The following is a 27,399-nucleotide window of genomic DNA, read 5'->3' as shown; positions in this document are numbered from 1 at the left end:
AAATCTAAATACAACGTGCAAGGAAAAGATTTACAGTTCCACCAATATGTAATATATAAATATTCAGTTTTATTCTTACAGTCAGTAGAAGAAGGCAACTCCACGTTTGTATAAATGAACAAGTATCAGTCCCCCGACACGGTCCTGTGTTTCGCTGGTGGCTGCATCGGGAGGGACCACAGTGGCTACAAACTCTGTAATACAAATACATACAATCATGATGGAACATAACATATGAGGCTACTCAAACATCGAAGATAAAGTGTATACTCATACCTTTTAATTGGACCATGGAGCGCGAGCGCCCTCACCCTGTCAACTCATTTAAAGAAGAAGCCTTGGCGCCAAAACAAATGCCATCGCGAGAACTTCAAAAACAGTCCCGCCCCCTTTTTTTTAACCAAATAAATGCCACTCAATATCTTTGTTGAGCCCGTGAGGGTGAATGGTATTTAGTATAAAGATCCATCTTTGTTCTCTTTTCCCTAACAGCTCAGCATAGTCACCGCCCCTCACAGAGGGGGGAACGATCTCCAAAACTGAAAAAGTACGGTCAGAAATAGAGTGGCCCAAGTGAATCCAATGGGAAACCAGTGGTTCTTCGATTCTAAGGAGTCTAATGTTAGAACAGTGTTCAATGATACGAGTTTTCACCATTCTCTTGGTTTTGCCCACGTATAAACGGGGACAAGGGCTCTGTACCACATAAACTACCCCTTTGGTTGTACAATCAGACATCCCACGTAGTTGAAAAATCTGTCCAGAGTCAGGGTGTTTAAAGGAAGAAGTTACTGAAGTGTGGCTGCACATTGTGCAGTGACCACAAGGGCTATGACATCCCGTCCCCCGGGTGACTACCTCATTCCTGCTAAACATCGTGTGTACTAGCTGATCACGGAGGTTACTGCCTCGTCGAAATGAAAAACGTAAATCTCCCTGAAGCAAAGAAGATAAAGCTAAATTATGCCAGTGTCTGCGGATCATTAAGGATATGGGTTTACTTACAACCGAGAAGGGTAATACACAATTATAAGATATATCATCATCTTCAGAGGAGTGAAGAAAGAGCCAATCCCGATTGGTGTATAATGCCCTTTTGAAGGCTTTTTTCACAACCCGCGGGGGATATCCTCTATCTAAAAATCTCTGAGACATAATACGCGATTGTTGAATAAAATCAACGCGGGATGAACATAGACGCCACAGTCTGAGAAACTGGCCGGTTGGAATGTTATCCCTCAGGGGCTTTGGATGACAACTAGAATAGGACAGTAACGTGTTCCGGTCAGTGGGTTTCCGGAAAAGTGAAGTAACAAATTGATTATTTTCAACACAAATAAGAATATCGAGAAATGAAATTTGTGATGAATGGATACAAAAATTAAATTGGATGTGGGGATTCAAAGAGTTAAGCCAGTCAAAAAATAAAAAGAATTGTATATCAGATCCTGTCCAAATGATGAGAATATCGTCTATGTACCGGAGCCATAGTGATACTCTTGAAAACCATTCTGAAGAGTATACAAAAGACGTCTCAAATCGATCCATGTAAAGGCAAGCCAAGCTGGGGGCCATAGTAGCACCCATAGCTGTTCCCTTAATTTGTTGGTAAAACGTCTGATCAAAAAGAAAAAAATTTTTCGTCAAAGCTAATTCAGATAGTTTAGTCAGGAATGAGGTAGAGACTCGGTGCGGAGTGGGCCTTGTTTCCAAAATATCCTCAATGACTTGTAATGCCTCAGATTGAGGAATATTGGAATAAAGAGAAATCACATCAAGGGTCACAAAAAAGAAATCTCCTGGGGAACCGGAAAATTCTGCAAAATGGAAATAAGATGGGATGAACCCCTAACATAAGAGTGAATCTGTGATACAAAAGGCTTGAGAAATATGTCAACGTGATGATACTATAGTAATTAAACCTGCTGATAAGGGAGGGGGGTATTGTGGTACTTGAAAAATCTGATTATGAGGCAGAGGCTTTACGGCAATTAGGAGACACCTCCTTCTATACCCCTCTTCCCGGAGACCCTAATGAATCGTTGCTTGAGACAATTAAATCTTTGGTACAATCGGCTCTCGATAGTCATATGATTACGAATCGGGAGGCTAAATTTTTGGTAAATATGGCTCCAGTCACACCATTATTCTACACCCTTCCCAAGATACATAAGACGTTGATACACCCTCCGATGCGTCCCATAGTATCTGGTATTAACTCTTTGCTTGAACCCTTGTCAAAGTTTGTCGACATATTTCTCAAGCCTTTTGTATCACAGATTCACTCTTATGTTAGGGGTTCATCCCATCTTATGTCCATTTTGCAGAATTTTCCGGTTCCCCCAGGAGATTTCTTTTTTGTGACCCTTGATGTGATTTCTCTTTATTCCAATATTCCTCAATCTGAGGCATTACAAGTCATTGAGGATATTTTGGAAACAAGGCCCACTCCGCACCGAGTCTCTACCTCATTCCTGACTAAACTATCTGAATTAGCTTTGACGAAAAAAATTTTTCTTTTTGATCAGATGTTTTACCAACAAATTAAGGGAACAGCTATGGGGGCTACTATGGCCCCCAGCTTGGCTTGCCTTTACATGGATCGATTTGAGACGTCTTTTGTATACTCTTCAGAATGGTTTTCAAGAGTATCACTATGGCTCCGGTACATAGACGATATTCTCATCATTTGGACAGGATCTGATATACAATTCTTTTTATTTTTTGACTGGCTTAACTCTTTGAATCCCCACATCCAATTTAATTTTTGTATCCATTCATCACAAATTTCATTTCTCGATATTCTTATTTGTGTTGAAAATAATCAATTTGTTACTTCACTTTTCCGGAAACCCACTGACCGGAACACGTTACTGTCCTATTCTAGTTGTCATCCAAAGCCCCTGAGGGATAACATTCCAACCGGCCAGTTTCTCAGACTGCGGCGTCTATGTTCATCCCGCGTTGATTTTATTCAACAATCGCGTATTATGTCTCAGAGATTTTTAGATAGAGGATATCCCCCGCGGGTTGTGAAAAAAGCCTTCAAAAGGGCATTATACACCAATCGGGATTGGCTCTTTCTTCACTCCTCTGAAGATGATGATATATCTTATAATTGTGTATTACCCTTCTCGGTTGTAAGTAAACCCATATCCTTAATGATCCGCAGACACTGGCATAATTTAGCTTTACCTTCTTTGCTTCAGGGAGATTTACGTTTTTCATTTCGACGAGGCAGTAACCTCCGTGATCAGCTAGTACACACGATGTTTAGCAGGAATGAGGTAGTCACCCGGGGGACGGGATGTCATAGCCCTTGTGGTCACTGCACAATGTGCAGCCACACTTCAGTAACTTCTTCCTTTAAACACCCTGACTGTGGACAGATTTTTCAACTACGTGGGATGTCTGATTGTACAACCAAAGGGGTAGTTTATGTGGTACAGTGCCCTTGTCCCCGTTTATACGTGGGCAAAACCAAGAGAATGGTGAAAACTCGTATCATTGAACACTGTTCTAACATTAGACTCCTTAGAATCGAAGAACCACTGGTTTCCCATTGGATTCACTCGGGCCACTCTATTTCTGACCTTACTTTTTCAGTTTTGGAGATCGTTCCCCCCTCTGTGAGGGGCGGTGACTATGCTGAGCTGTTAGGGAAAAGAGAACAAAGATGGATCTTTATACTAAATACCATTCACCCTCACGGGCTCAACAAAGATATTGAGTGGCATTTATTTGGTTAAAAAAAAGGGGCAGGACTGTTTTTGAAGTTCTCGCGATGGCATTTGTTTTGGCGCCAAGGCTTCTTCTTTAAATGAGTTGACAGGGTGAGGGCGCTCGCGCTCCATGGTCCAATTAAAAGGTATGAGTATACACTTTATCTTCGATGTTTGAGTAGCCTCATATGTTATGTTCCATCATGATTGTATGTATTTGTATTACAGAGTTTGTAGCCACTGTGGTCCCTCCCGATGCAGCCACCAGCGAAACACGGGACCGTGTCGGGGGACTGATACTTGTTCATTTATACAAACGTGGAGTTGCCTTCTTCTACTGACTGTAAGAATAAAACTGAATATTTATATATTACATATTGGTGGAACTGTAAATCTTTTCCTTGCACGTTGTATTTTGGTTACTTGTTTAAGTGCAAGGCTTTGCTTCTGTTGTTCTATTTGGTAATTGAAATCTCCCATTATTATTGTGCTGCCTAATTTGATAGCTTCCCTAATTTCCATTAACATTTTATCCTCCGTCTGTTCATTTTGGTCAAGTGGGTGATAGTTTACCCCCACTGCTATCCTCTTCCCCATCACTCAGAATTTCAGCCCATAAAGATTCTTCTGTGCATTTAGTCTCCTGCAGAACCTTTATCCTTTTGAACTCTGTCACCCCTAACCTGACTACCAAATACTGAGCATGCAGTGACAAAGCATATCATTTCTAATAGGCAGGGCCAAATTTAGGATTTTGGCATGCATAGGGGATGGGAGACCCTGGAGATAGGAAAGGAAGAGCAGTCTCTTCCCCCACAGAGTGCCAGAGCAGTGCCCCTTTGAAAGGCCAGTGGGAGCTCATTCTTCTTGCACAATTGCATTACTCTTTGTTCCGGGGATTTGACACCCTAGATAATTGCCTATATGATGCCTGTCCCTAAATCTGAGCCTTCATCTCTTTCTGTTATGCCAGGCAGATGCGATCTTAGAAGGGCATGTTAAGAAATATAATGTTAGAACATGTAGGGGACATCCATCACACATCTCAGGTCTTCTTCCACTGAGGTGAATTGCAAGGCTGCCATATGGAGTTTAGTCCACCTGGTCGCATCACATTACTGCTTAGACATGGCCTTTTGCTGGGATAGTAGCCTTGGATTGTGTGTTCTCCATAGCCTTGTTGAGAGAGAGAACCATTATATAAATTAAGATTGTCTTCCCTATGGCAACATAGGATTTTTTCCAATAAAAATATTTAACATCCATTGGCGGTTGTTCTTCCCTCTTTTTGTTGAAAACACCCCTTAGCTAGGGGTTCCACTTGTGTAGCCACAATTAATTATGGTACTTGTCTTCAGAAAAAACAGACTTTGTTACTTGTAACTTGAAGTCAGCAGTTTAGCAGTCACACGAAACCCTCACTCCTCTCCTTTTGGAGTTATTCTGTCCCCAGCAGGGACATGGCCATGTGGGAACTGCCACTCATGGGCAGTGAAAGGCTTTGGTGCCGAGCACAGTCATGTGACTGGGGATCTGCTTTCTTTACAGCAGTTAAGGAACTTTGCTTTACTGTAATAGCAATAGCAAAGAGTCAATACCGTTCAGTTCCACATTAGGGGTCCCTCAAGGCTCTTCGCTATCCCCTACGTTATTCAATATCTATCTTCTCCCGCTTTGTCATCTCCTTTCCAATCTAAAGTTAACCCATTACTTATATGCAGATGACGTCCAAATCCTTATTCCTATCACCGAATCACTTCAAAAGACCGTACTTTTTTGGAACTCCTGCCTCCTCTCCATTAACAAACTCCTGTCTAACCTTAACCTGATACTCAACACTGACAAGACAGAATTCCGCTTGATCACTCAAGATGGCACCCTTCCATTGAATAGCTCTCACCTTCCATTGAATAGCTCTCACCTTACGCCGCTCCCAGTTCTCTCCCCACGGGTCAGAAACCTTGGGGTGGTCATGGATAGCCATCTGAGCTTTTCTGATTTCATCAACACTACGGTTAAAGAGTGCTACTACAAACTCCAAGTTCTAAAAAGGCTTCGACCCCTCCTTCATTTCACGATTTCAGGTCAGTGTTACAATCCATCATCTTCTCGAAAATGGACTACTGTAATTCACTGCTTCACGGTCTCCCAGTCTACACCCTAAAGCCTCTTCAACTGTTACAGAACGCTACAGCAAGGTGTCTCACTAAATCCAACAAAAGAGATCATATAACACCAATTCTAAAGAAGCTCCACTGGCTCCCAGTCAAATCTCGAATCCTGTTTAAACTTCTATCAATCACTCACAAAGCCAAATTCAACAACACTCCACCGGAGCGCAGAATCCCTCTTCAGCTTCACTCGTCTTCCCGACCGCTAAGATTAGCACAAAGAGGAACTCTACATGCACCTCCCATGAAAACATCTTTAAGTAAAAGAGCTCTATCCACAGCAGGCCCCAAACAGTGGAATCTGCTTCCTCCGGAGCTAAGGCTGATACATTGCCCCAACACGTTCAAAAAAAGACTCAAGACATGGCTATTCGGTCAAGCATTCCCTTAACTTACTTAGTCTTCCACAGCTCCCATAGACTGTTTTCATACTGTTGATGTCCAGAACCTATGCTCATGTTTTTACTCATCAATAAGAAATTTCTCCCTCCTCCCCCCTCCACAAACAACCTTCCTTCCCCCTCCCCCCCATTAGCAAACCTCCCTCCCCATGTGCTAGTCTCGCTCTAATAGTGCATACTGCTACTGTTCCTAGTTATGTTATGTTATATTATCCAAGTTGTTCACTCCCTTGTTCATTGTAAGACATATGTTGTCATTGTTTTCTACTTGTTATAATGTTAACCGGAGTGATAAGTAATTCTGTTACCTGAACTTCAGTATAAAAAAAAGTTATAAATAAATAAATAAATAAATAATGGAGAAGTTTCAGTGTTAGGTGTCCTGTGCAGTGACAGGACATTGCTCTAATGGATCTTGTATTCTTTCTGAGCAGTGAGTCAGCTGGGCTGGATGATGAGGATGACGGGGAGATGCTTACTGCTGGGTTTCCTATTCTTACTGAAGACTTTACTGTAATGGAGAAGTTGCAGTGTTAGGTGTCCTGTGCAGTGACAGGACATTGCTCTAATGGATCTTGTATTCTTTCTGAGCAGTGAGTCAGCTGGGCTGAGTGATGAGGATGACGGGGAGATGCTTACTGCTGGGTTTCCTATTCTTACTGAAGACTTTACTGTAATGGAGAAGTTTCAGTGTTAGGTGTCCTGTGCAGTGACAGGACATTGCTCTAATGGATCTTGTATTCTTTCTGAGCAGTGAGTCAGCTGGGCTGGATGATGAAGATGACGGGGAGATGCTTACTGCTGGGTTTCCTATTCTTACTGAAGATTTTACTGTAATGGAGATGTTTCAGTGTTAGGTGTCCTGTGCAGTGACAGGACATTGCTCTAATGGATCTTGTATTCTTTCTGAGCAGTGAGTCAGCTGGGCTGAGTGATGAGGATGACGGGGAGATGCTTACTGCTGGGTTTCCTATTCTTACTGAAGACTTTACTGTAATGGAGAAGTTGCAGTGTTAGGTGTCCTGTTGCTCTAATGGATCTTGTATTCTTTCTGAGCAGTGAGTCAGCTGGGCTGGATGATAAGGATGACGGGGAGATGCTTACTGCTGGGTTTCCTATTCTTACTGAAGATTTTACTGTAATGGAGAAGTTGCAGTGTTAGGTGTCCTGTGCAGTGACAGGACATTGCTCTAATGGATCTTGTATTCTTTCTGAGCAGTGAGTCAGCTGGGCTGAGTGATGAGGATGACGGGGAGATGCTTACTGCTGGGTTTCCTATTCTTACTGAAGACTTTACTGTAATGGAGAAGTTTCAGTGTTAGGTGTCCTGTGCAGTGACAGGACATTGCTCTAATGGATCTTGTATTCTTTCTGAGCAGTGAGTCAGCTGGGCTGGATGATGAAGATGACGGGGAGATGCTTACTGCTGGGTTTCCTATTCTTACTGAAGATTTTACTGTAATGGAGATGTTTCAGTGTTAGGTGTCCTGTGCAGTGACAGGACATTGCTCTAATGGATCTTGTATTCTTTCTGAGCAGTGAGTCAGCTGGGCTGAGTGATGAGGATGACGGGGAGATGCTTACTGCTGGGTTTCCTATTCTTACTGAAGACTTTACTGTAATGGAGACGTTTCAGTGTTAGGTGTCCTGTGCAGTGACAGGACATTGCTCTAATGGATCTTGTGTTCTTTCTGAGCAGTGAGTCAGCTGGGCTGGATGATGAGGATGACGGGGAGATGCTTACTGCTGGGTTTCCTATTCTTACTGAAGACTTTACTGTAATGGAGAAGTTTCAGTGTTAGGTGTCCTGTGCAGTGACAGGACATTGCTCTAATGGATCTTGTATTCTTTCTGAGCAGTGAGTCAGCTGGGCTGGATGATAAGGATGACGGGGAGATGCTTACTGCTGGGTTTCCTATTCTTACTGAAGACTTTACTGTAATGGAGAAGTTTCAGTGTTAGGTGTCCTGTGCAGTGACAGGACATTGCTCTAATGGATCTTGTATTCTTTCTGAGCAGTGAGTCAGCTGGGCTGGATGATAAGGATGACGGGGAGATGCTTACTGCTGGGTTTCCTATTCTTACTGAAGACTTTACTGTAATGGAGAAGTTTCAGTGTTAGGTGTCCTGTGCAGTGACAGGACATTGCTCTAATGGATCTTGTATTCTTTCTGAGCAGTGAGTCAGCTGGGCTGGATGATAAGGATGACGGGGAGATGTTTACTGCTGGGTTTCCTATTCTTACTGAAGACTTTACTGTAATGGAGACGTTTCAGTGTTAGGTGTCCTGTGCAGTGACAGGACATTGCTCTAATGGATCTTGTATTCTTTCTGAGCAGTGAGTCAGCTGGGCTGGATGATGAAGATGACGGGGAGATGCTTACTGCTGGGTTTCCTATTCTTACTGAAGACTTTACTGTAATGGAGAAGTTTCAGTGTTAGGTGTCCTGTGCAGTGACAGGACATTGCTCTAATGGATCTTGTATTCTTTCTGAGCAGTGAGTCAGCTGGGCTGGATGATGAAGATGACGGGGAGATGCTTACTGCTGGGTTTCCTATTCTTACTGAAGATTTTACTGTAATGGAGACGTTTCAGTGTTAGGTGTCCTGTGCAGTGACAGGACATTGCTCTAATGGATCTTGTATTCTTTCTGAGCAGTGAGTCAGCTGGGCTGGATGATGAGGATGATGGGGAGATGCTTACTGCTGGGTTTCCTATTCTTACTGAAGATTTTACTGTAATGGAGACGTTTCAGTGTTAGGTGTCCTGTGCAGTGACAGGACATTGCTCTAATGGATCTTGTATTCTTTCTGAGCAGTGAGTCAGCTGGGCTGAGTGATGAGGATGATGGGGAGATGCTTACTGCTGGGTTTCCTATTCTTACTGAAGACTTTACTGTAATGGAGAAGTTTCAGTGTTAGGTGTCCTGTGCAGTGACAGGACATTGCTCTAATGGATCTTGTATTCTTTCTGAGCAGTGAGTCAGCTGGGCTGAGTGATGAGGATGACGGGGAGATGCTTACTGCTGGGTTTCCTATTCTTACTGAAGACTTTACTGTAATGGAGAAGTTTCAGTGTTATGTGTCCTGTGCAGTGACAGGACATTGCTCTAATGGATCTTGTGTTCTTTCTGAGCAGTGAGTCAGCTGGGCTGGATGATGAGGATGACGGGGAGATGCTTACTGCTGGGTTTCCTATTCTTACTGAAGACTTTACTGTAATGGAGACGTTTCAGTGTTAGGTGTCCTGTGCAGTGACAGGACATTGCTCTAATGGATCTTGTATTCTTTCTGAGCAGTGAGTCAGCTGGGCTGAGTGATGAGGATGACGGGGAGATGCTTACTGCTGGGTTTCCTATTCTTACTGAAGACTTTACTGTAATGGAGAAGTTGCAGTGTTAGGTGTCCTGTGCAGTGACAGGACATTGCTCTAATGGATCTTGTATTCTTTCTGAGCAGTGAGTCAGCTGGGCTGGATGATGAGGATGACGGGGAGATGCTTACTGCTGGGTTTCCTATTCTTACTGAAGATTTTACTGTAATGGAGAAGTTGCAGTGTTAGGTGTCCTGTGCAGTGACAGGACATTGCTCTAATGGATCTTGTATTCTTTCTGAGCAGTGAATCAGCTGGGCTGGATGATAAGGATGACGGGGAGATGCTTACTGCTGGGTTTCCTATTCTTACTGAAGACTTTACTGTAATGGAGACGTTTCAGTGTTAGGTGTCCTGTGCAGTGACAGGACATTGCTCTAATGGATCTTGTATTCTTTCTGAGCAGTGAGTCAGCTGGGCTGAGTGATGAGGATGACGGGGAGATGCTTACTGCTGGGTTTCCTATTCTTACTGAAGATTTTACTGTAATGGAGAAGTTGCAGTGTTAGGTGTCCTGTGCAGTGACAGGACATTGCTCTAATGGATCTTGTATTCTTTCTGAGCAGTGAGTCAGCTGGGCTGGATGATGAGGATGACGGGGAGATGCTTACTGCTGGGTTTCCTATTCTTACTGAAGATTTTACTGTAATGGAGACGTTTCAGTGTTAGGTGTCCTGTGCAGTGACAGGACATTGCTCTAATGGATCTTGTATTCTTTCTGAGCAGTGAATCAGCTGGGCTGGATGATAAGGATGACGGGGAGATGCTTACTGCTGGGTTTCCTATTCTTACTGAAGACTTTACTGTAATGGAGACGTTTCAGTGTTAGGTGTCCTGTGCAGTGACAGGACATTGCTCTAATGGATCTTGTATTCTTTCTGAGCAGTGAGTCAGCTGGGCTGAGTGATGAGGATGACGGGGAGATGCTTACTGCTGGGTTTCCTATTCTTACTGAAGATTTTAACCTCGCCCTGGATCAGCTGCATGAGGCCAATTCGCAGGCAATAGGAGCACCCAAGGTATGAATCCATAGGCGGCTTGAAGTGGAGATACGTACTGGTGGGTTTGTTTCTTCTTTCACCTCCATTGTGTGTGTGTGTCTCTCTCTCTGCTGGCACTTCCTGATAATTCAGGTTCAGCATCATTGCCTGGCTTGACAATTTGTACATGTAAAGCAGTAAAAAGAATTACCAAGTACAGAAGAGAAATAAATACAATTCCCAGGTTCTGGTACTGGTCTGTAGTCTGGTGAGATCATTTCTGGCCTGTAAGGATACGGATCGGAACACTCTCTTGACTTTTGACAGTTGTCATCCGCAACACCTCAAACATAATTTTCCTACGAGCCAATTTCTAAGATTGCGCCGGCTCTGCTCTTCGAAGATCGAGTTTATGCCCCAAGCTAAGCAGATGACTGCTAGGTTCTGTGAAAGAGGGTACCCCGTAAAGTCCTGAGGAAAGCTTATAAATGGCCTTACAATGTGAATAGGGATTTACTTTTTCTACCCCAAAACTGCTCATCTGACACTTCTGTTAATTGTATTCTCCCGTTTTCCACCTCAAGTGCTAAAGTGACTAAGATTATCCGTAAACATTGGTTTTCTTTGTCATTGGATACATTTTTCAGTTGTCCTCTGTGGTTCACTTACCGCCGAGGTAAAAACCTCTGGGACATGTGGATCATTCTGCACATATTTCTGACAGTTTACATACACAGCCCCAAAGTGGACATAAGCCATGTGGCCAGTGTTCAGTTTGCCCCTTGATGTCTCCTATAATATCATTTACACACCCAATCTCTAATAAAACATTTGTGTTATATGGTTCTTCAGATTGTTCTACCTCCGGGGCAGTTTATGTGATTCGTTGTCCATGCCAGAAACTATAGCAAGTTGGCGCAGCCGTCAGATGCGAAGTTCCTTTTGGTGGCGTAGGCCCACTGTTCTGTCTTTAATTGATCTGCAATCTAGATTGGATAGAGTGTATTATTTGGGGAAATTAACGCCATGCGTAATTACAGGGTTGTCAGCTTCGAGAACATTTGGCAACTCTACATAGGATGGAAATTTCGGTCACACGTGTGAATGCTCATTCGGGGTGAAGTTTTTTTTTTAAATTCTTTATTTATAATTTTTCCATCCTTTTTAACCTTTCCATTACATATCAATCAACCTGGAGGGGTATTAGTTTACTACATATTAGGGTAGATTTTCTAAAAGTGCGCCAGCACGTACTTTTGTTCACGCCCCAGGCGCAAACAAAAGTACGCCGGATTTTATAAGATAACGCGCATAACCCTTTTAAAATCTACCCCATTGGGAGAAATCTCTAGAAATTATTAAAACAAGAGGTGGTGCGAAGGTGGCAGACCTCACACGTCACCTAGATAGGATTATAGACAGTGCTGGGGAGGAGCCGATTGTCGTGGTACATGTGGGCACCAACGACATAGGAAAATGTGGGAGAGAGGTTCTGGAAGCCAAATTTAGGATTTTAGGTAGGAAGCTGAAATCCAGAACCTCCAGGGTAGCATTCTCTGAAATGCTTCCTGTTCCACGTGCAGGTCCCCAGAGGCAGGCAGAGCTCCAGAGTTTCAATGCGTGGATGAGACGATGGTGCAGGGAAGAGGGATTCAGTTTTGTAAGGAACTGGGGAAACTTTTGGGGAAAGGGGAGACTTTTCCGAAAGGATGGGCTCCACCTTAACCAGAGTGGAACCAAGCTGCTGGCACTAACTTTCAAAAAGGAGATAGAGCAGCTTTTAAACTAGAACAAGGGGGAAAGCCGACAGTCGCTCAGCAGTGCATGGTTTGGAGAAATGTATCCTTGAAGGATACTAATGAAACAGGAGAGTTAGGGCATCCCAACAGAGAGGTTCCATTAAATGCAAACATAGTTCATATACCTATATGTAAAAAATCACCAAAGCTAATGATTTCCGAATTATCCCAAACAACTGAAAAGCTGGTTGTTAAAACAAGCAAAAAACACACTTTGAAATGTCTGTGCGCCAATGCCAGAAGTTTAAGTAGTAAGATGGGAGAGTTAGAGTGTATAGCAGCAAATGATGAGATTGACATAATTGGCATCACAGAGACTTGGTGGAAGGAGGATAACCAATGGGACAGTGCTATATCAGGGTACAAATTATATCGCAATGATAGGGAGGGTCAGCTTGGTGGGGGTGTGGCACTTTATGTCCGGGAGGGTATAGAGTCCAACAGGATAAAGATCATACAAGAGACTAAATGCTCAGTAGAATCTATATGGGTAGAAATCCCATGTGTGTTGGGTAAGAGTATAGTGATAGGAGTATACTACCGTCCACCTGGACAAAATGGTCAGAGAGATGATGAAATGCTAAGAGAAATCAGGGAAGCAAACCAATTTGGCAGTGCAATAATAATGGGAGATTTCAATTACCCCAATATTGACTGGGTAAATGTAACATCAGGACTTGCTAGAGACATAAAGTTCCTGGATGTAATAAATGATTGTTTCATGGAGCAATTGGTTCAGGAACCAACAAGAAAAGGAGCTATTTTAGATTTAATTCTTAGTGGAACCCAGGATTTGGTGAGAGAGGTAACGGTGGTGGGGCCACTTGGCAACAGTGATCATAACATGATCAAATTTAAACTAATAACTGGAAGGGGAACAATAAGTAAATCTGCAGCTCTAACACTAAATTTTAAAAAGGGAAACTTTGATAAAATGAGAAAAATATTTAGAAAAAAACTGAAAGGTGCAGCTGCAAAGGTTAAAAGTGTTCAACAGGCATGGACATTGTTTAAAAATACAATCCTAGAGGCGCAGTCCATATGTATTCCGCGCATTAAGAAATGTGGAAGGAAGGAAAAACGATTACCGTCATGGTTAAAAGGTGAGGTGAAAGAGGCTATTTTAGCCAAAAAAACATCCTTCAAAAACTGGAAGAAGGATCCATCTGAAGAAAATAGGATAAAACATAAGCATTGTCAAGCTAAGTGTAAAACATTGATAAGACAGGCGAAGAGAGAATTTGAAATGAAATTGGCCATAGAGGCAAAAACTCATAATAAAAACTTTTTAAAATATATCCAAAGCAAGAAACCTGTGAGGGTGTCGGTTGGACCATTAGATGACAGAGGGGTTAAAGGGGCTCTTAGGGAAGATAAGGCCATTGCAGAAAGACTAAATTAATTCTTTGCCTCCGTGTTTACAAATGAGGATGTTGGGGAGATACCAGTTCCGGAGATGATTTTCAGGGGTGATGAGTCAGACGAACTGAACGAAATCACTGTGAACCTGGAAGATGTAGTAGGCCAGATTGACAAACTAAAGAGTAGCAAATCACCTGGACCAGATGGTATGCATCCTAGGGTTCTGAAGGAACTCAAAAATGAAATTTCTGATCTATTAGATAAAATTTGTAACCTATCATTAAAATCATCCATTGTACCTGAAGACTGGAGGGTGGCTAATGTAACCCCAATATTTAAAAAAGGCTCCAGGGGCGATCCAGGTAACTATAGACCAGTGAGCCTGACTTCAGTGCCGGGAAAAATAGTGGAAACTATTCTCAAGAACAAAATTGTAAAGCATATAGAAAGACATGATTTAATGGAACATAGTCAACATGGATTTACCCAAGGGAAGTCTTGTCTAACAAATCTGCTTCATTTTTTTTGAAGGGGTTAATAAACATGTGGATAAAGGGGAACCGGTAGATGTAGTATATTTGGATTTTCAGAAGGCGTTTGACAAAGTCCCTCATGAGAGGCTTCTACGAAAACTAAAAAGTCATGGGATAGGAGGCGATGTCTTTTTGTGGATTACAAGCTGGTTAAAAGACAGGAAACAGAGAGTAGGGTTACATGGTCAATTTTCTCAGTGGAAAAGGGTAAACAGCGGAGTGCCTCAGGGATCTGTACTTGGACCGGTGCTTTTCAATATATATATATATATATAAATGATCTGGAAAGGAATACGACGAGTGAGGTTATCAAATTTGCAGATGATACAAAATTATTCAGAGTAGTTAAATCACAAGCAGACTGTGATACATTGCAGGAGGACCTTGCAAGACTGGAAGATTGGGCATCCAAATGGCAGATGAAATTTAATGTGGACAAGTGCAAGGTGTTGCATATAGGGAAAAATAACCGTTGCTGTAGTTACATGATGTTAGGTTCCATATTAGGAGCTACCACCCAGGAAAAAGATCTAGGCATCATAGTGGATAATACTTTAAAATCGTCAGCTCAGTGTGCTGCAGCAGTCAAAAAAGCAAATAGAATGTTAGGAATTATTAGGAAGGGAATGGTTAATAGAACGGAAAATGTCATAATGCCTCTATATCGCTCCATGGTGAGACCACACCTTGAATACTGTGTACAATTCTGGTCGCCGCATCTCAAAAAAGATATAGTTGCGATGGAGAAGGTACAGAGAAGGGCAACCAAAATGATAAAGGGGATGGAACAGCTTCCCTATGAGGAAAGGCTGAAGAGATTAGGGCTGTTCAGCTTGGAGAAGAGACGGCTGAGGGGGGGATATGATAGAGGTCTTTAAGATCATGAGAGGTCTTGAACGAGTAGATGTGACTCGGTTATTTTCACTTTCGAATAATAGAAGGACTAGGGGGCATTCCATGAAGTTAGCAAGTAGCACATTTAAGACTAATCGGAGAAAATTCTTTTTCACTCAACGCACAATAAAGCTCTGGAATTTGTTGCCAGAGGATGTGGTTAGTGCAGTTAGTGTAGCTGGGTTCAAAAAAGGTTTGGATAAGTTCTTGGAGGAGAAGTCCATTAATGGCTATTAATCAATTTTACTTAGGGAATAGCCACTGCTATTAATTGCATCAGTAGCATTTGGGTAATGTTTGGGTAATTGCCAGGTTCATGTGGCCTGGTTTTGGCCTCTATTGGAAACAGGATGCTGGGCTTGATGGACCCTTGGTCTGACCCAGCATGGCAATTTCTTATGTTCTTTTTTATTTATTTATTTATTTATTTCTTTTTTTTTTTTAATTCTTTATTTCTCACTTTTCTAATACAATTGTATCACAAAGTTTTATAAAGGAAACATGTTACATAACATTAGATTGAAATTAATTCATTTCAACTTCAGTATTCTCAGGCAAAATACAAATTTCTAATGAAGTAACCAACTCTCATTTAATCAACCCAAGGGAGGGGGAACACTTTTAAGGAGAAAAAAAGGAAAAAGAGATTTGTTTCCACTAGGACTTAACCTGAATAAAGGAGCTCTTAATATCTCATTCCCCTGGAATTATGGCGTTCTCAGAGGGGGTCTGTAAATCTAAATAAAGCTTCCACTGCTCAGGGGAAAAAAAAATAAGAGTATCTGCTTCTTTTTTAATAATACATTTGCAGGGGTATCTTAAGAGAAAAGTAGCCCCCAGAGATATCACTGCTTGTCGCATGGACAGGAACCCTTTCCGTCGTTCCTGGGTTATTTTAGAAATATCCGGAAACATGCGGACCTTACTACCATGAAACAATGTATTAAGATTTTTAAAGTAAGAAATCATTAACCTACTAACATCCTGTTCCATCACCAAAGATACTAATAAAGTGGAAAAGTCTATGATTTCAATTGCGGAAGATTCTAGGAAATTAGTTAAGTTTTGTAAGTCCATAGTCGGTGCCGCTTGTTGATCTGAGCGGTTTGGTTCTGGAAGAAAATATGCCTTGTTAATCATGGGAAATTGAGTTTCAGGCAATAAAAGAACTTCTGCGAAGTATCTTTTTAAAGTTACTGTAGGCATTTCCCCCAAGATTCTCGGAAAATTAATCAGTCTTAAATCTAGACGTCTATTCCAATTCTCCAATAGCTCCAGTCTTCTGGATAGAGCTGCCCTGTCCCGAATAGTGGCAATATTAAATTCCTTTATTTGAGAAACCTCCGTTTCTACTTTGCCCACTGATATTTGGAGTTGAGAAAGGGAATTCTCTTGAGCGGAAATTCTGTTATCCGTTTGTGAAGCAAATAAATCCAATTTAGCGTTACAATCTCTAACAGCTAAGGTTAACCCCGCAGAGAGTTCCCATAAATTTTCCAGGGTGACGACCGCTGGCCTTACCAGAGGGTCGGGTCTAGCCCCCGCTATCGGGGGGGTCACTTCGGAGCTTGCTGATGGTACTGCTGGTTCAGCGTGGGTTGAAACACCTTCCCTCGCTGAACTTTCTCCATTCCCCGACTCTCCTCCGACGCTTGGCGGCTGTTCTCCCAGCAGCTCTCTCGCAGTGACCTCATCGGTCCTCGACGGCTGCTGCACGTCCGGGGTCGGAGTTCGTCTGGTTGCCGGAGGGCACGTCTCGGGGGGGCTGAGGGAAACCTCTGTCCCAGGTGAACTCGCCTCTCCTCCAGGCGAATTCACAACAGGACTCACCGCCTCGAATTGTTGAGCTCCTTGGGCGAGGAAAGTTGTAATCAGGGCTTGCTCCGATAGTTGGGTAGGTATAGAGGGAAAAACCCTCACCCTCCCTTTTCTTTTCGGCGGCATTGTAGAGGAAATCAGTAAGAAGTAGGAGCAGCTCTATCCCATACACCTGTTCAGGACGCCATCTTGCCCCCTCTCCCTGGAAGCATTTCTTTTGTTCTTACGTAGTAAATATGCCGACCCAATAGCCTCCTTGAGCCAGCACGCTATCGTAGTTTTCGAGGCTGCACCTCCTCTCTTTGGACCACTCCACAAAACAAAAAGATGGTCCGACACACGGAAGGAATTCGTTACCTCAAGATAACGCAACAGCACCCTGCGAACATCCAGTTTCCGTATGTCCCGTGCCATTGCATCAGTCCGCTCCCCTTCAGGAAACGACGGGAGCTCCACTGACTGATTCAAATGGAAAGAGGACACCACCTTCGGCAGGAAAGAGGGAACCGTCCTCAATGACACTCCCGAATCCGAGATTCGCAAAAACGGCTCCCTACATGCCAACGCCTGTAGCTCGGATATCCTTCTGGCTGATGCGATCGCAATTAGAAATACCACTTTCAGTGTAAGGTCCTTCAGGGTCGCCCGCTTGATAGGTTCAAACGGAGCTGAACATAGGGCCGAAAGTACCCAATTGAGGTTCCAGGAAGGGCACGGATGACGCAGCAGGCACGGATGACGAGCTCTGAAAATGGAGTCAACCTCTTTTTGCGGGATTGATCATTTCCCGCAATAAGCTCAAGGTCTTTAATCTCATTCAAAGCATTTTCAGCTAAACCTTCCTTCCTTCTCTGTGGTGGCAGTAGCCCGTTGTTAGGGCTTAAGGACACTTCCTCTGCAACTCAGGAGACCCTTCCTGGCACACCAGGTTCCGCAGCTCCTTCTCTTTGAGGTATAGGAGCGATCATGAAGTTTATTTCCTGCTGTATGGGAGATGGTAATGGAAGGGAAGGATAGACTTTAACTCTTCCCTTCCGTTTAGGAGGCATATTGCCCTAACTTCATGTGCAGAAAAAGTCCAATCTTCCTCTCTACTCTGCTAGATCCTTTTTACAAAATTAAACTGTTGACCCCGAGTTGGTGAAGTAAGTAGATGAAAATTAAATCAAAGAGAGAGAGTCTTACTTGCTTCTGATGACAAATTCGGACAAATCCGGCGAAGCCAGGCAAAGCCCGCTGTCTCCGCGCACCCCTTGAGCGTGTGCGGCTTCAGCGGTGCGCCGGCTCTGCAGCGCGCTGCAAGCCGGCCGCTGATATGGCCGCTTTCGGTCCCACCTCCTAATTCGCCCTCCGGCGTCACAGTCTCTCCAGCTGATCGTCAGGGCTACTCCTCCTCCTCTCTCCCGGGTTCCAGCGAGGATGTTCTGGGACTGCTCTCTCACCCTCTCCTTCTCGCCCTCCGGGGTGAAGTATTTGAATTGGGGTAGATATTCAGCGATGCATACCGGGTCTTACTGATTCTTATGTGTAGCATCAGGGTCTCAGCACTGGAATTTCTGCTATATATACAATGTTTGTGGTTAGACTTTTCATATATATTCTTAATTACTCATTGAGGAGTAGGTATCCTCCTTGTGTTTTGCTGTTATCTTGCACACACTTCTTAGGTACCTGTTTAAGTATATCTTTATCTGTACCTTAACTGTCCACCAAATGCAGGGATTAAGGGGCGGGGGAAGGGTTAGGGTTAGAGTTGAGGCATAAAGTGAAAAGTCATCACCAGTTGTGTGATGCTTTATTTTATTGCTGTACTTTATTGATAATGTTACATAGAATTTTTGCATTAAGGCTGTATACACTGATTGTGTTATGGTTCTTATCTGTTGACCAATAAACATTTAATTACAAAAAAATAAAAAATTCTCAGCATAGATGCAGGAGGAGCTGCAAAGACCTTAGGGGGAATTTTTTGATGCATAATAGTTTTTTTCATGTTCTCAAATATAGAGTTGGATGGAGTATGGATCTATATTATGATTATCCTGGGTAATGGCAGCACATTGTGTCTTGCTGAATAAAAATGATTTTCAAAAAAATAAATAAGTATTTAATTGTAAGAATTTAATATTTTGTTTTCTGTTGATCTATGTTTTAGATTTGTACATCACCTTGAGTCTTTTGAAGTGGGGTGGTTGATAAGTGTAAGAAATAAAGTAAGGAAATATTTCTTTTCAGAGAAAGTGGTGAATGCATGGAACGGCCTCCCAGTGGAGGTGCTGGAAACAAGGACAGGGGATATCTGAAGGAGGGGTAGGGATTGTAAAGCTGAATAGTTAGTGTGGTTGAGCAGACTAGGTAGGTTTTAGGGTCGTTTTCTGCAGTCATGTTTCTTTGTTTCTTTTGTGTGAGTTGGATTTTGATTTTAGATTTAATTATTTGCCTTTCTAAATTCAAGCTCAAGGCAAGTTATAAATTCAGGTACAAGTGATAAGTTCCTGCCCGAAAGATTTTACACTTTAAGTTTGAACCAAGGCAATGGAGGGAAAAGAAACTTTCCTAAGGCCACTGTCAGGGCCTAATTAAAATGCAGTACAGTAGCCATGTTTTGCATTGGTGTTTAATGAAAGAAAGCAGAGGTCAGTGTATAACATATGTTCTCTAACTTACAAACTGCAGATAAACAACCAAGGCAGTCAAAAAAAAAAAAAAGTGATTTCCCTTACTGGACAACCAAGAGAAGAGATCCAATAGAGTCCAGTGCAGCCCTGTTTAGTCACAGCCTTCCAACCCTTGAGAGTCATTGTGCCAGCAAAGAAATCTCTGCTAGCTAGAACTTAAAACAGCTGGGCCAACAAGATGGGACTACCTTATAGCTAATGAGTGCCTGAGTCGGCGTAACCTGGGAGAATAACGATGCTACTGCTTTCCTAGTTCTGCAAGGGTAGAATAGCTGTGTCTGCAAGATGGGTCTACCTTATAACTAATGAGTGCCTGAGTCGGCGTAACCTGGGAGAATAACGATGCTACTGCTTTCCTAGTTCTGCAAGGGTAGAATAGCTGTGTCTGCAAGATGGGTCTACCTTATAACTAATGAGTGCCTGAGTAGGCGTAACCTGGGAGAATAACGATGCTACTGCTTTCCCAGTTCTGCAAGGGTAGAATAGCTGTGTCTGCAGAGCTCCAGCCCAGCACCTCCAGGGTCAGCAGTTCAAAACCCCAAGCATCCTCCCAGTCACCAGCACCATCAGCTGGAGAAGTGAGATATGAACCTTGGCTTCTCTAGTTCTCAGACCTTTGCTCTAACCAGTAGCTTATTTCTCTACTCCCCATCTTGAACAAGTTATAGCAGAATTAGGAACAGGTACAGAGATGGGCAACAGGTTATGGCTTCTCAGCTTGGAGAAGATAGGAGTGAGGTTTATAAAATCATGAGTGGTGTGAAGAAGTTAATCAGAAATAGTTATTTACTCTATCAAATAACACTCGAACTAGGGGGCATGGTGTGAAGTTAATTGGTGGTAGATTTAAAACAACTGTAAGAAAGTATTTATTTAGTCAACATACAATTAAACTGAGGAATTTGTTGAGAGAGGATGTAAGTAAGGTCAGTAGTAGTTTTGGACACATTTCTGGAAGATGTCTTTCTGTCTCTGATTTGTCTGTCCTTCCAGATTCCTGCTGTACACTGGCAGGATATTGGAGGTCTTCAGGATGTGAAGAGAGAGATACTGGAGACAGTGCAGTTACCCCTGGAGCACCCGGAACTGCTGTCTCTGGGGCTGCGACGCTCTGGGCTCCTCTTACATGGCCCTCCTGGTACTGGCAAGACCCTTTTGGCAAAGGCTGTGGCAACAGAGTGCGCCATGACGTTCCTCAGGTAATGTGGCACTGAATCCCGAAAGAGACAGACCTCAGGTAATGTGGCACTGAATCCCGAAAGAGACGTTCCTCAGGTAATGTGGCACTGAATCCCGAAAGAGACATTCCTCAGGTAATGTGGCACTGAATCCCGAAAGAGACAGACCTGAAAGCCAGGGCGAAACTCCTTGTGATGTTCCTTAGGGCAACAAATGGCACCCTTAGAAGGGAGAGCAGCAAACTCCTTGACAGTTCATGTAAATGTGACTTTGCCATGTGGCATCCTGGAACTGGAACTAATAAGGCCTCATATGATATTCCTGAATTAACATAGTTCCTTGAAAGGGAGGGTTCTGTATATATTTTTTTTATTTTGCATTTAGCTCAGGCCTTTTTCATTGGTAGCTCTTGAAGGTATTTCCCTGTCCCCACAGGGTTCACAATCTAAGGGCCTCATTACTAAGCATTTTCCTCACAGACACAGAATGAGAGAAAAGCCTTAGTAAATCAGCCTTTAAGTTTGTACCTGAGGCAGTGGAGGGTGAAGTGACTTGCCCAAGGTCACAAGGAGCAGCAGTGGGATTTGAACCCTGATTCTCGCTTGCTGCTGTAACCACTAGACTACTCCTAAGGGAGACTGTATGAGAGTGATATTATTTTGGGAAGCTGTAAAAAAGGGAATCAAGAACTGAGAAACAGTATATAGAGGAGAAGAAATGTGGGAGATTGGTGGTGTGTACTGAGGTGATAATAGATGTGTTTTTCTGCAGGCATTCTCCATGGACAAATACCATGAAATTAGTGTCACGTGTGGATGACATTAACGAGCTCAGAGGTCCCTCCTGCTCATGCACAACCCACATCCCACAAGGCCTCCTCACTTAGTCTTTTTTCCTGAATGAGAAGGATGTCTTTCCGACTTTGTATAACTTAAATTTACTCGGTCACAAGGCCTACTAAGTGTTTTTCAATTATTTTACAAAACAATGGCCTTATCTTTGGGAAAAAGCTTGAGGATTTTTATTTTTAATTTGACGAACTCCATGTTTCCCTTGATGACTTACAAAAAGATCTTGCGATTTAAAAGACGTATGATAGCAACATGGGATCTATTTACTGTTTGGGATCCTGCCAGATACATGTGATCTGGATTGGCCACTGTTAAAACAGGATACTGGGCTTGATGGATATTCAGTCTGAGCCACTATGGCAAGTTCTTATGCTTTACTTCTAACTGAAAAATGTCTATCACTGGCATTATATCGCGTGTATGCACTGTCTGGGATTCAGACATGATATCCCAGGTTATTTAATTTTTTCCAATATGGTCTTCTAAGGCCATTAAACTTAGAAGACTATAACTTCAGGATATCTTCCAGACTATTCTGGACCCAGCATGGGTGTCAATATCAAAATCTTCCACTTCAGCTAATAGACTTTTTACATCAAGGGCTTCATCCTTCAGAGTCAAGTCTGAGGCAAGGTAATGACATCTCTAAGGTTAGCAACTCCTTGCACATTCCCCTAGACAAGATGTCAGGGTCAAGGGAAGAGAGCAAGAACTATTGAAGTCGAGCAACAGTCTCTGGTGTTGATGCTTCACCATCAGTGTAAGCTTATGGCCCTGTCCAGTGAGAATGATAACCATGTTGTGGAAGTTTGCCTTCCTAGGAGGCTCAGACAGAAAGATATCTTTATCTTTATTAAGATTTATTAATCGCTTATGCAGCCAGGCACTAAGCAATGTACAGTTCATTACATACATAAAATCAAGTGATATCCATTTAAGACCAATTAAAAGCGATAAATAAAACAAAACTAAAATCTTAGCCATCTTATATCAAACACATCTAAAACCAATATTCACACCAAAGGATCTGTCCAAACTCATGCAAACATTTGGCCTCATGAAAGGATTACTTAAACATAGAAACATAGAAATGATGGCAGAAAAAGACCAAACAGCCCATCCAGTCTGCCCAGCAAGCTCCCACACGTTTTTTCCATAATCTGTTTCACCGACCACCAAGTTCAGGGCCCTTGTTGGTAATTGTTTCATTCAAATTTCCTGCCATCCCCTGCTGTTGATGTAGAGAGTAAAGATGGAGTTGCATCAAAGGTGAATCATAAGGCTTAATGGTTAAGGGTAGTAACTGCCACATCAAGCAAGTTACCCTGATGCTTGTTTACACAGACTGCACAGATCAGTGCCCTGTTGGATGTTGTCTGAATGTAAATCCTTTTCCACATTTCCCTCTGCTGTTGAAACAGAGAGCAACGCTGTATATGCATTCAAAGTGAAGTATCAGGTTTAATTGGTTTAGGGTAGTAACCACCACAATAAGCAAGCTACCCACATACTTATTTGTTTACCCAGACTGTGTAGTTCAGGCCTTGTTAGTTGTTGTCTGAATGCAAATCCTCTTTAAGCTCCCATAAAACCACCTGTTCTTTTCTGGGATCTCATTTTTCAATATGGTCCTCACTGATCTGATAACTCCTTGTGAACTCCATAAACATCTGTCATTATATAACTTGGAAAGTGATATTCCTTATCACAGTCACCCTGTGAGCCCATAAATATCTGTCATCTCAAATATATATGTACAACACTGAATGACTACTTTCCCTACTTCACAGAACTTAGAACGCTAGAGATCTTTGACCATCATAATAGGGGGCCGTGTAGCATCAAGAGTTATAGATCTCAAATATATAACCCGGAAAGTGATAATCCTTATCATAATCACCTTGTGAGCCCATAAACATCTGTCATCTCAAATATATAACCCGGAAAGTGATATGAAACAGCCTTTCAGTTTCAAAATATAACATTTATTAATCAACATAGAAATCTATAATCGCCGACATGCATACAGAGAGAAATAGCAGAAACCGAAGGAAAAGCAAGATTTGTTTTCCTTAAGGGAGTGAACAGAGCCGATTTACAGAATAAACTGCTTCTCATGCAATGTGTTTGCTCGTCTTTCACGTGCCGAGACTGCTTTTTTAAAGTTTGCTAAACCTGGCTGCACTTTTCCTGAGGCCCTTCTCAGGGTCTGTGTTTCTTTGTTCCTGTGGCTATCTGGTGCCTTCTTATCTGCACCCATTCTTTACTCATGCAGTCATCCTTGCACACAATCACACCTTGACCTATTTTTTTTATTCCAGTTACCAGTCAACATGGGGTAGTTATTTTAAAGCAGTAATTATCCCAAATCCTCATTTCCCTCTTGATGATTGGGACAATCACCACCATCAGGGCCATGTGACTGATCTTACCCATTATTGTCAACATGACTCATCCTGAGAGGGTCCCTTTCAAGGGAAGCTGCTGCATCGAGGGAAACATAGAGGTTCTGTGTCATACCTGACCTCTGAATGTTGATCGTGGTCAAGGTGATAGGAGACGTTATTTGGGCCCAACAACGTTGCATTATCTGCCGGGCGAACAATAAACAGGTAGGCAAACACATACACACTGCTATCACAACCATAAGAAGGACCAGAGCAAACCACAAGAATCCCCTGCCAATTTCCCCTAGGGATGTGAGCCAGTTTACCAGCTGTTCCCAACAGGTAGACCAATGGTCATACTTGGGGACAGATGCTGCTGCCTTGGCGCATTCGACCGAATCCATCACTAATTCAGAATTATAATCAATGAAAACACAACATTGTCCTTTTACAATGGCACATACTCCGCCTTGGGATAATAACAGATAATCTAATGCCATTCGGTTCTGCATACCATAAAGCCTTAGATGTGATAATTCATTAATAGTTTTGTTAAAAGCATACTCATAAGCCATAACTTCTAAAACAGCTTTATAAGCACTGTGTTTTCGTACCATAAATTGAAACAGGAACCCCTGTAACTAATGGAATGACACCCGTAATGGCTAACCCTACATTTTGGCCTTCAGTAAGTGGGGAGGTTTTGTTAGAATTAAGGAAATTTAATGACTGTTGCAATTCTCTCTTCAATCGGGAATAATTACAGTGAGCATTTGGAATCACAGACAAATTCGGATAAATGTATGTATAGGGCAGAACACTTGCAATGAAACAAGTGCCAGCCCACCCTGGGAGAAGTGCTCGGTATGCTTTGTGTCCACATACAAAATAATGTCCTTTTAGGGCTACTAATCCACCTGGGCGAGTCTCTGCACAGGAGAGTGAAGGAAGTCAGGAAAATAAAAAGGAAAACCAAGAGTCAGCAGAAGGATTCACACCACCTTGTAGCATACATGTTGAAAAACATGACATGTTTTGGTCATAGGCAGAAGTAGGAATGTAGGAAAACAGAAGTGCCACACTACCAAGAAACATCCATAAAAGGTTGTAAATAGCATAATAGATAGTGTTACAGGAAGAAATGCCCAAAAGGTCATACAGGGAACTTCATAATAGAAGAGGAATAACCAAATTTAGTATGTTGGTTAAGGTTAGAAGCAGGGGGAATTGAATATGGAAGACCAACAACGTGATTACCATAGACACAGGTTACAGAAGAAGAAATAAGGGAGAAAGACTTGTCCAGAAGCCGCAGCAGAAGGGCAAGCAAGAGACTGATAAGAACAGGAGATATTCGGTAGTTGCAATTAGCTGCATTTCTTACAACAAACAGAACAGCATGTATTTGCCATGTGCTGGCATGCAATCCAGCAGGCAGAATTATACATCCCTCTTGAACCTTGAATCACCGCTGAGACAACAAAGTTCACACCAGGGAAGGGGAAGATCCAGAAAAAAACAGGTGGGCAAAGAATCAGAAACTCTCAGGAACATTTGATCCACACCAAGACATATCACACTGTAAAGTGGCAAGCAGTGGAACAGGCTGATTGGTTAGTGTGATCAGACCAGCTTTCATAGATAAAGGTAAAGGAAAACGTATCAAGCAATCATTTAGCTGACTCAGCAAGTAAATGCATATACATATTAGAAGTTATAGGACTGGAAAATGCTACAAAATGCTTGGAATGTAGGGGCTAATAAAAACTGCATTAATTCAGACTGTATCATTAACTTGAAATCTAAATAATGGCATCTGCAAATAGATACATAATTAGATATTGACTAGGTATATCATAAAAATATTTGTTATGACAATCAGTTATCACATGTCAAATAAAGGTACATTGCTCATAAAACCAAGGAAAACAGCATCTAGGTAAGGCCACCCCCCCCCCCCCCCCCCCCCAATAGTACAAGACAAACATAAAGAGAACATTAGGCAAGAAGTGTAAGCACTTTAGTCCATATAATGAAGGGTGCAAGATGGCTTCTGTGGCAAAGGATGTGATGATTTCTGAAATGAATGACACATGGTATATACAGTTCTCTTTTGACATCAAAGCCTAGCCTCTTAACTCATTGTTAAATTAGATGTACATGTTACGGATCAAAACCTAATATAAGAGCAAAACAAATTCAAATTAATCAATGAGGAAATTGCATCATTACAATAACTCCCTGCATCTAATAATCTCTACATTCACTATTACTAATCTGCATAATGTTCCCACTTTATTATAAGGTAACATGGAATAGTCAAAACCACAAACAACTTAGGTGCTCAGACATTACATAAAAACATACATTTCACTGAAATGACTACATAAATTCATTCATTGCATTCTTAAGTCGTAATGACACACACATAACAAATAAAGACAACAATTAAATATTTTATCTACCAAAAAGTGTTTGGATTGATCCAAAATAAAACAAAAGTCAGAATTAAAATAGATCTGTTTAAAAATGAAAAGAAATCAAACTGGGAAAAAATGTCATCTTCAAGCGTTACATCTCACATGGCAGAGAAGGCTTTATGTTGTCAACCTGGAAAAATATAAAGTCTGACATATACAACAAAATTAAAGTGAGATTACAGTTCCATTGAAACTAAACATTCTGATATGCCTTAATTCAGCAAATAATGGTCATGAACTCTCTTGTCTCTATTGTTATGCCTCTAGGAGGCACTACCACAAGTTGTGGTGTGATAGCTGCTCTCCAACTGCAGATATAAAACCCCTCTTGTTTCATTTCCTAAGGTGGCAATGTATAGGAGAGAAAACATAATCTAAATCAGCATATATGGTTAAATTATGTTGCAAATTACTGCTACAAACAAGACAGACCCATCAGTAAACCATGGCATGGAGTCCTGTATTTTTGAATTTTGAATTGGAATCTCATTTGCTAATATGAAATTAATCAAAATGAATTGTTGCTGGATAGGGTTAGGTGGTTTTGTTTTTCAGAGGAGAGTGAATTCCTGAGGATGGGGCTACTCCTACTGCTCCCATAAAACAAACTCTTTTTGAGGCAGAAGTAACACTAAAGCTGATCAAAATATTTTACTTTAACTTCAATCAATAGTTTATTTATTGACAAAACACTTTACATGCACACAATCTGGCAGAGAAGATATCTTGTTAACCTATAGAAATAAAATCTCACATACAAAGAAAAATTTG

At 42.0% G+C, this 27,399-nt stretch overlaps 1 protein-coding gene across 1 annotated transcript in view; it reads left to right on the top strand.

The window, feature by feature from the left end:
• The window catches only part of PEX6 (peroxisomal biogenesis factor 6), a 195,307-nt gene that overhangs the window by 99,623 nt on the left and 68,285 nt on the right, over positions 1-27,399 (top strand). Inside the window, exons 11-12 of the mRNA XM_029596736.1 lie at positions 10,554-10,686; positions 20,725-20,930. Of these exons, the coding sequence (XP_029452596.1) occupies positions 10,554-10,686; positions 20,725-20,930 (339 nt within the window). The remainder of the gene's footprint in view (positions 1-10,553; positions 10,687-20,724; positions 20,931-27,399) is intronic.

This window comes from Rhinatrema bivittatum, chromosome 3, assembly GCF_901001135.1.
Source record: "Rhinatrema bivittatum chromosome 3, aRhiBiv1.1, whole genome shotgun sequence".
NCBI classification, from domain to species: Eukaryota; Metazoa; Chordata; class Amphibia; order Gymnophiona; family Rhinatrematidae; genus Rhinatrema; species Rhinatrema bivittatum.
The sequence above is the reverse complement of the archived record's forward strand: the minus strand, read 5'-3'. Positions and strand labels throughout refer to the sequence as shown.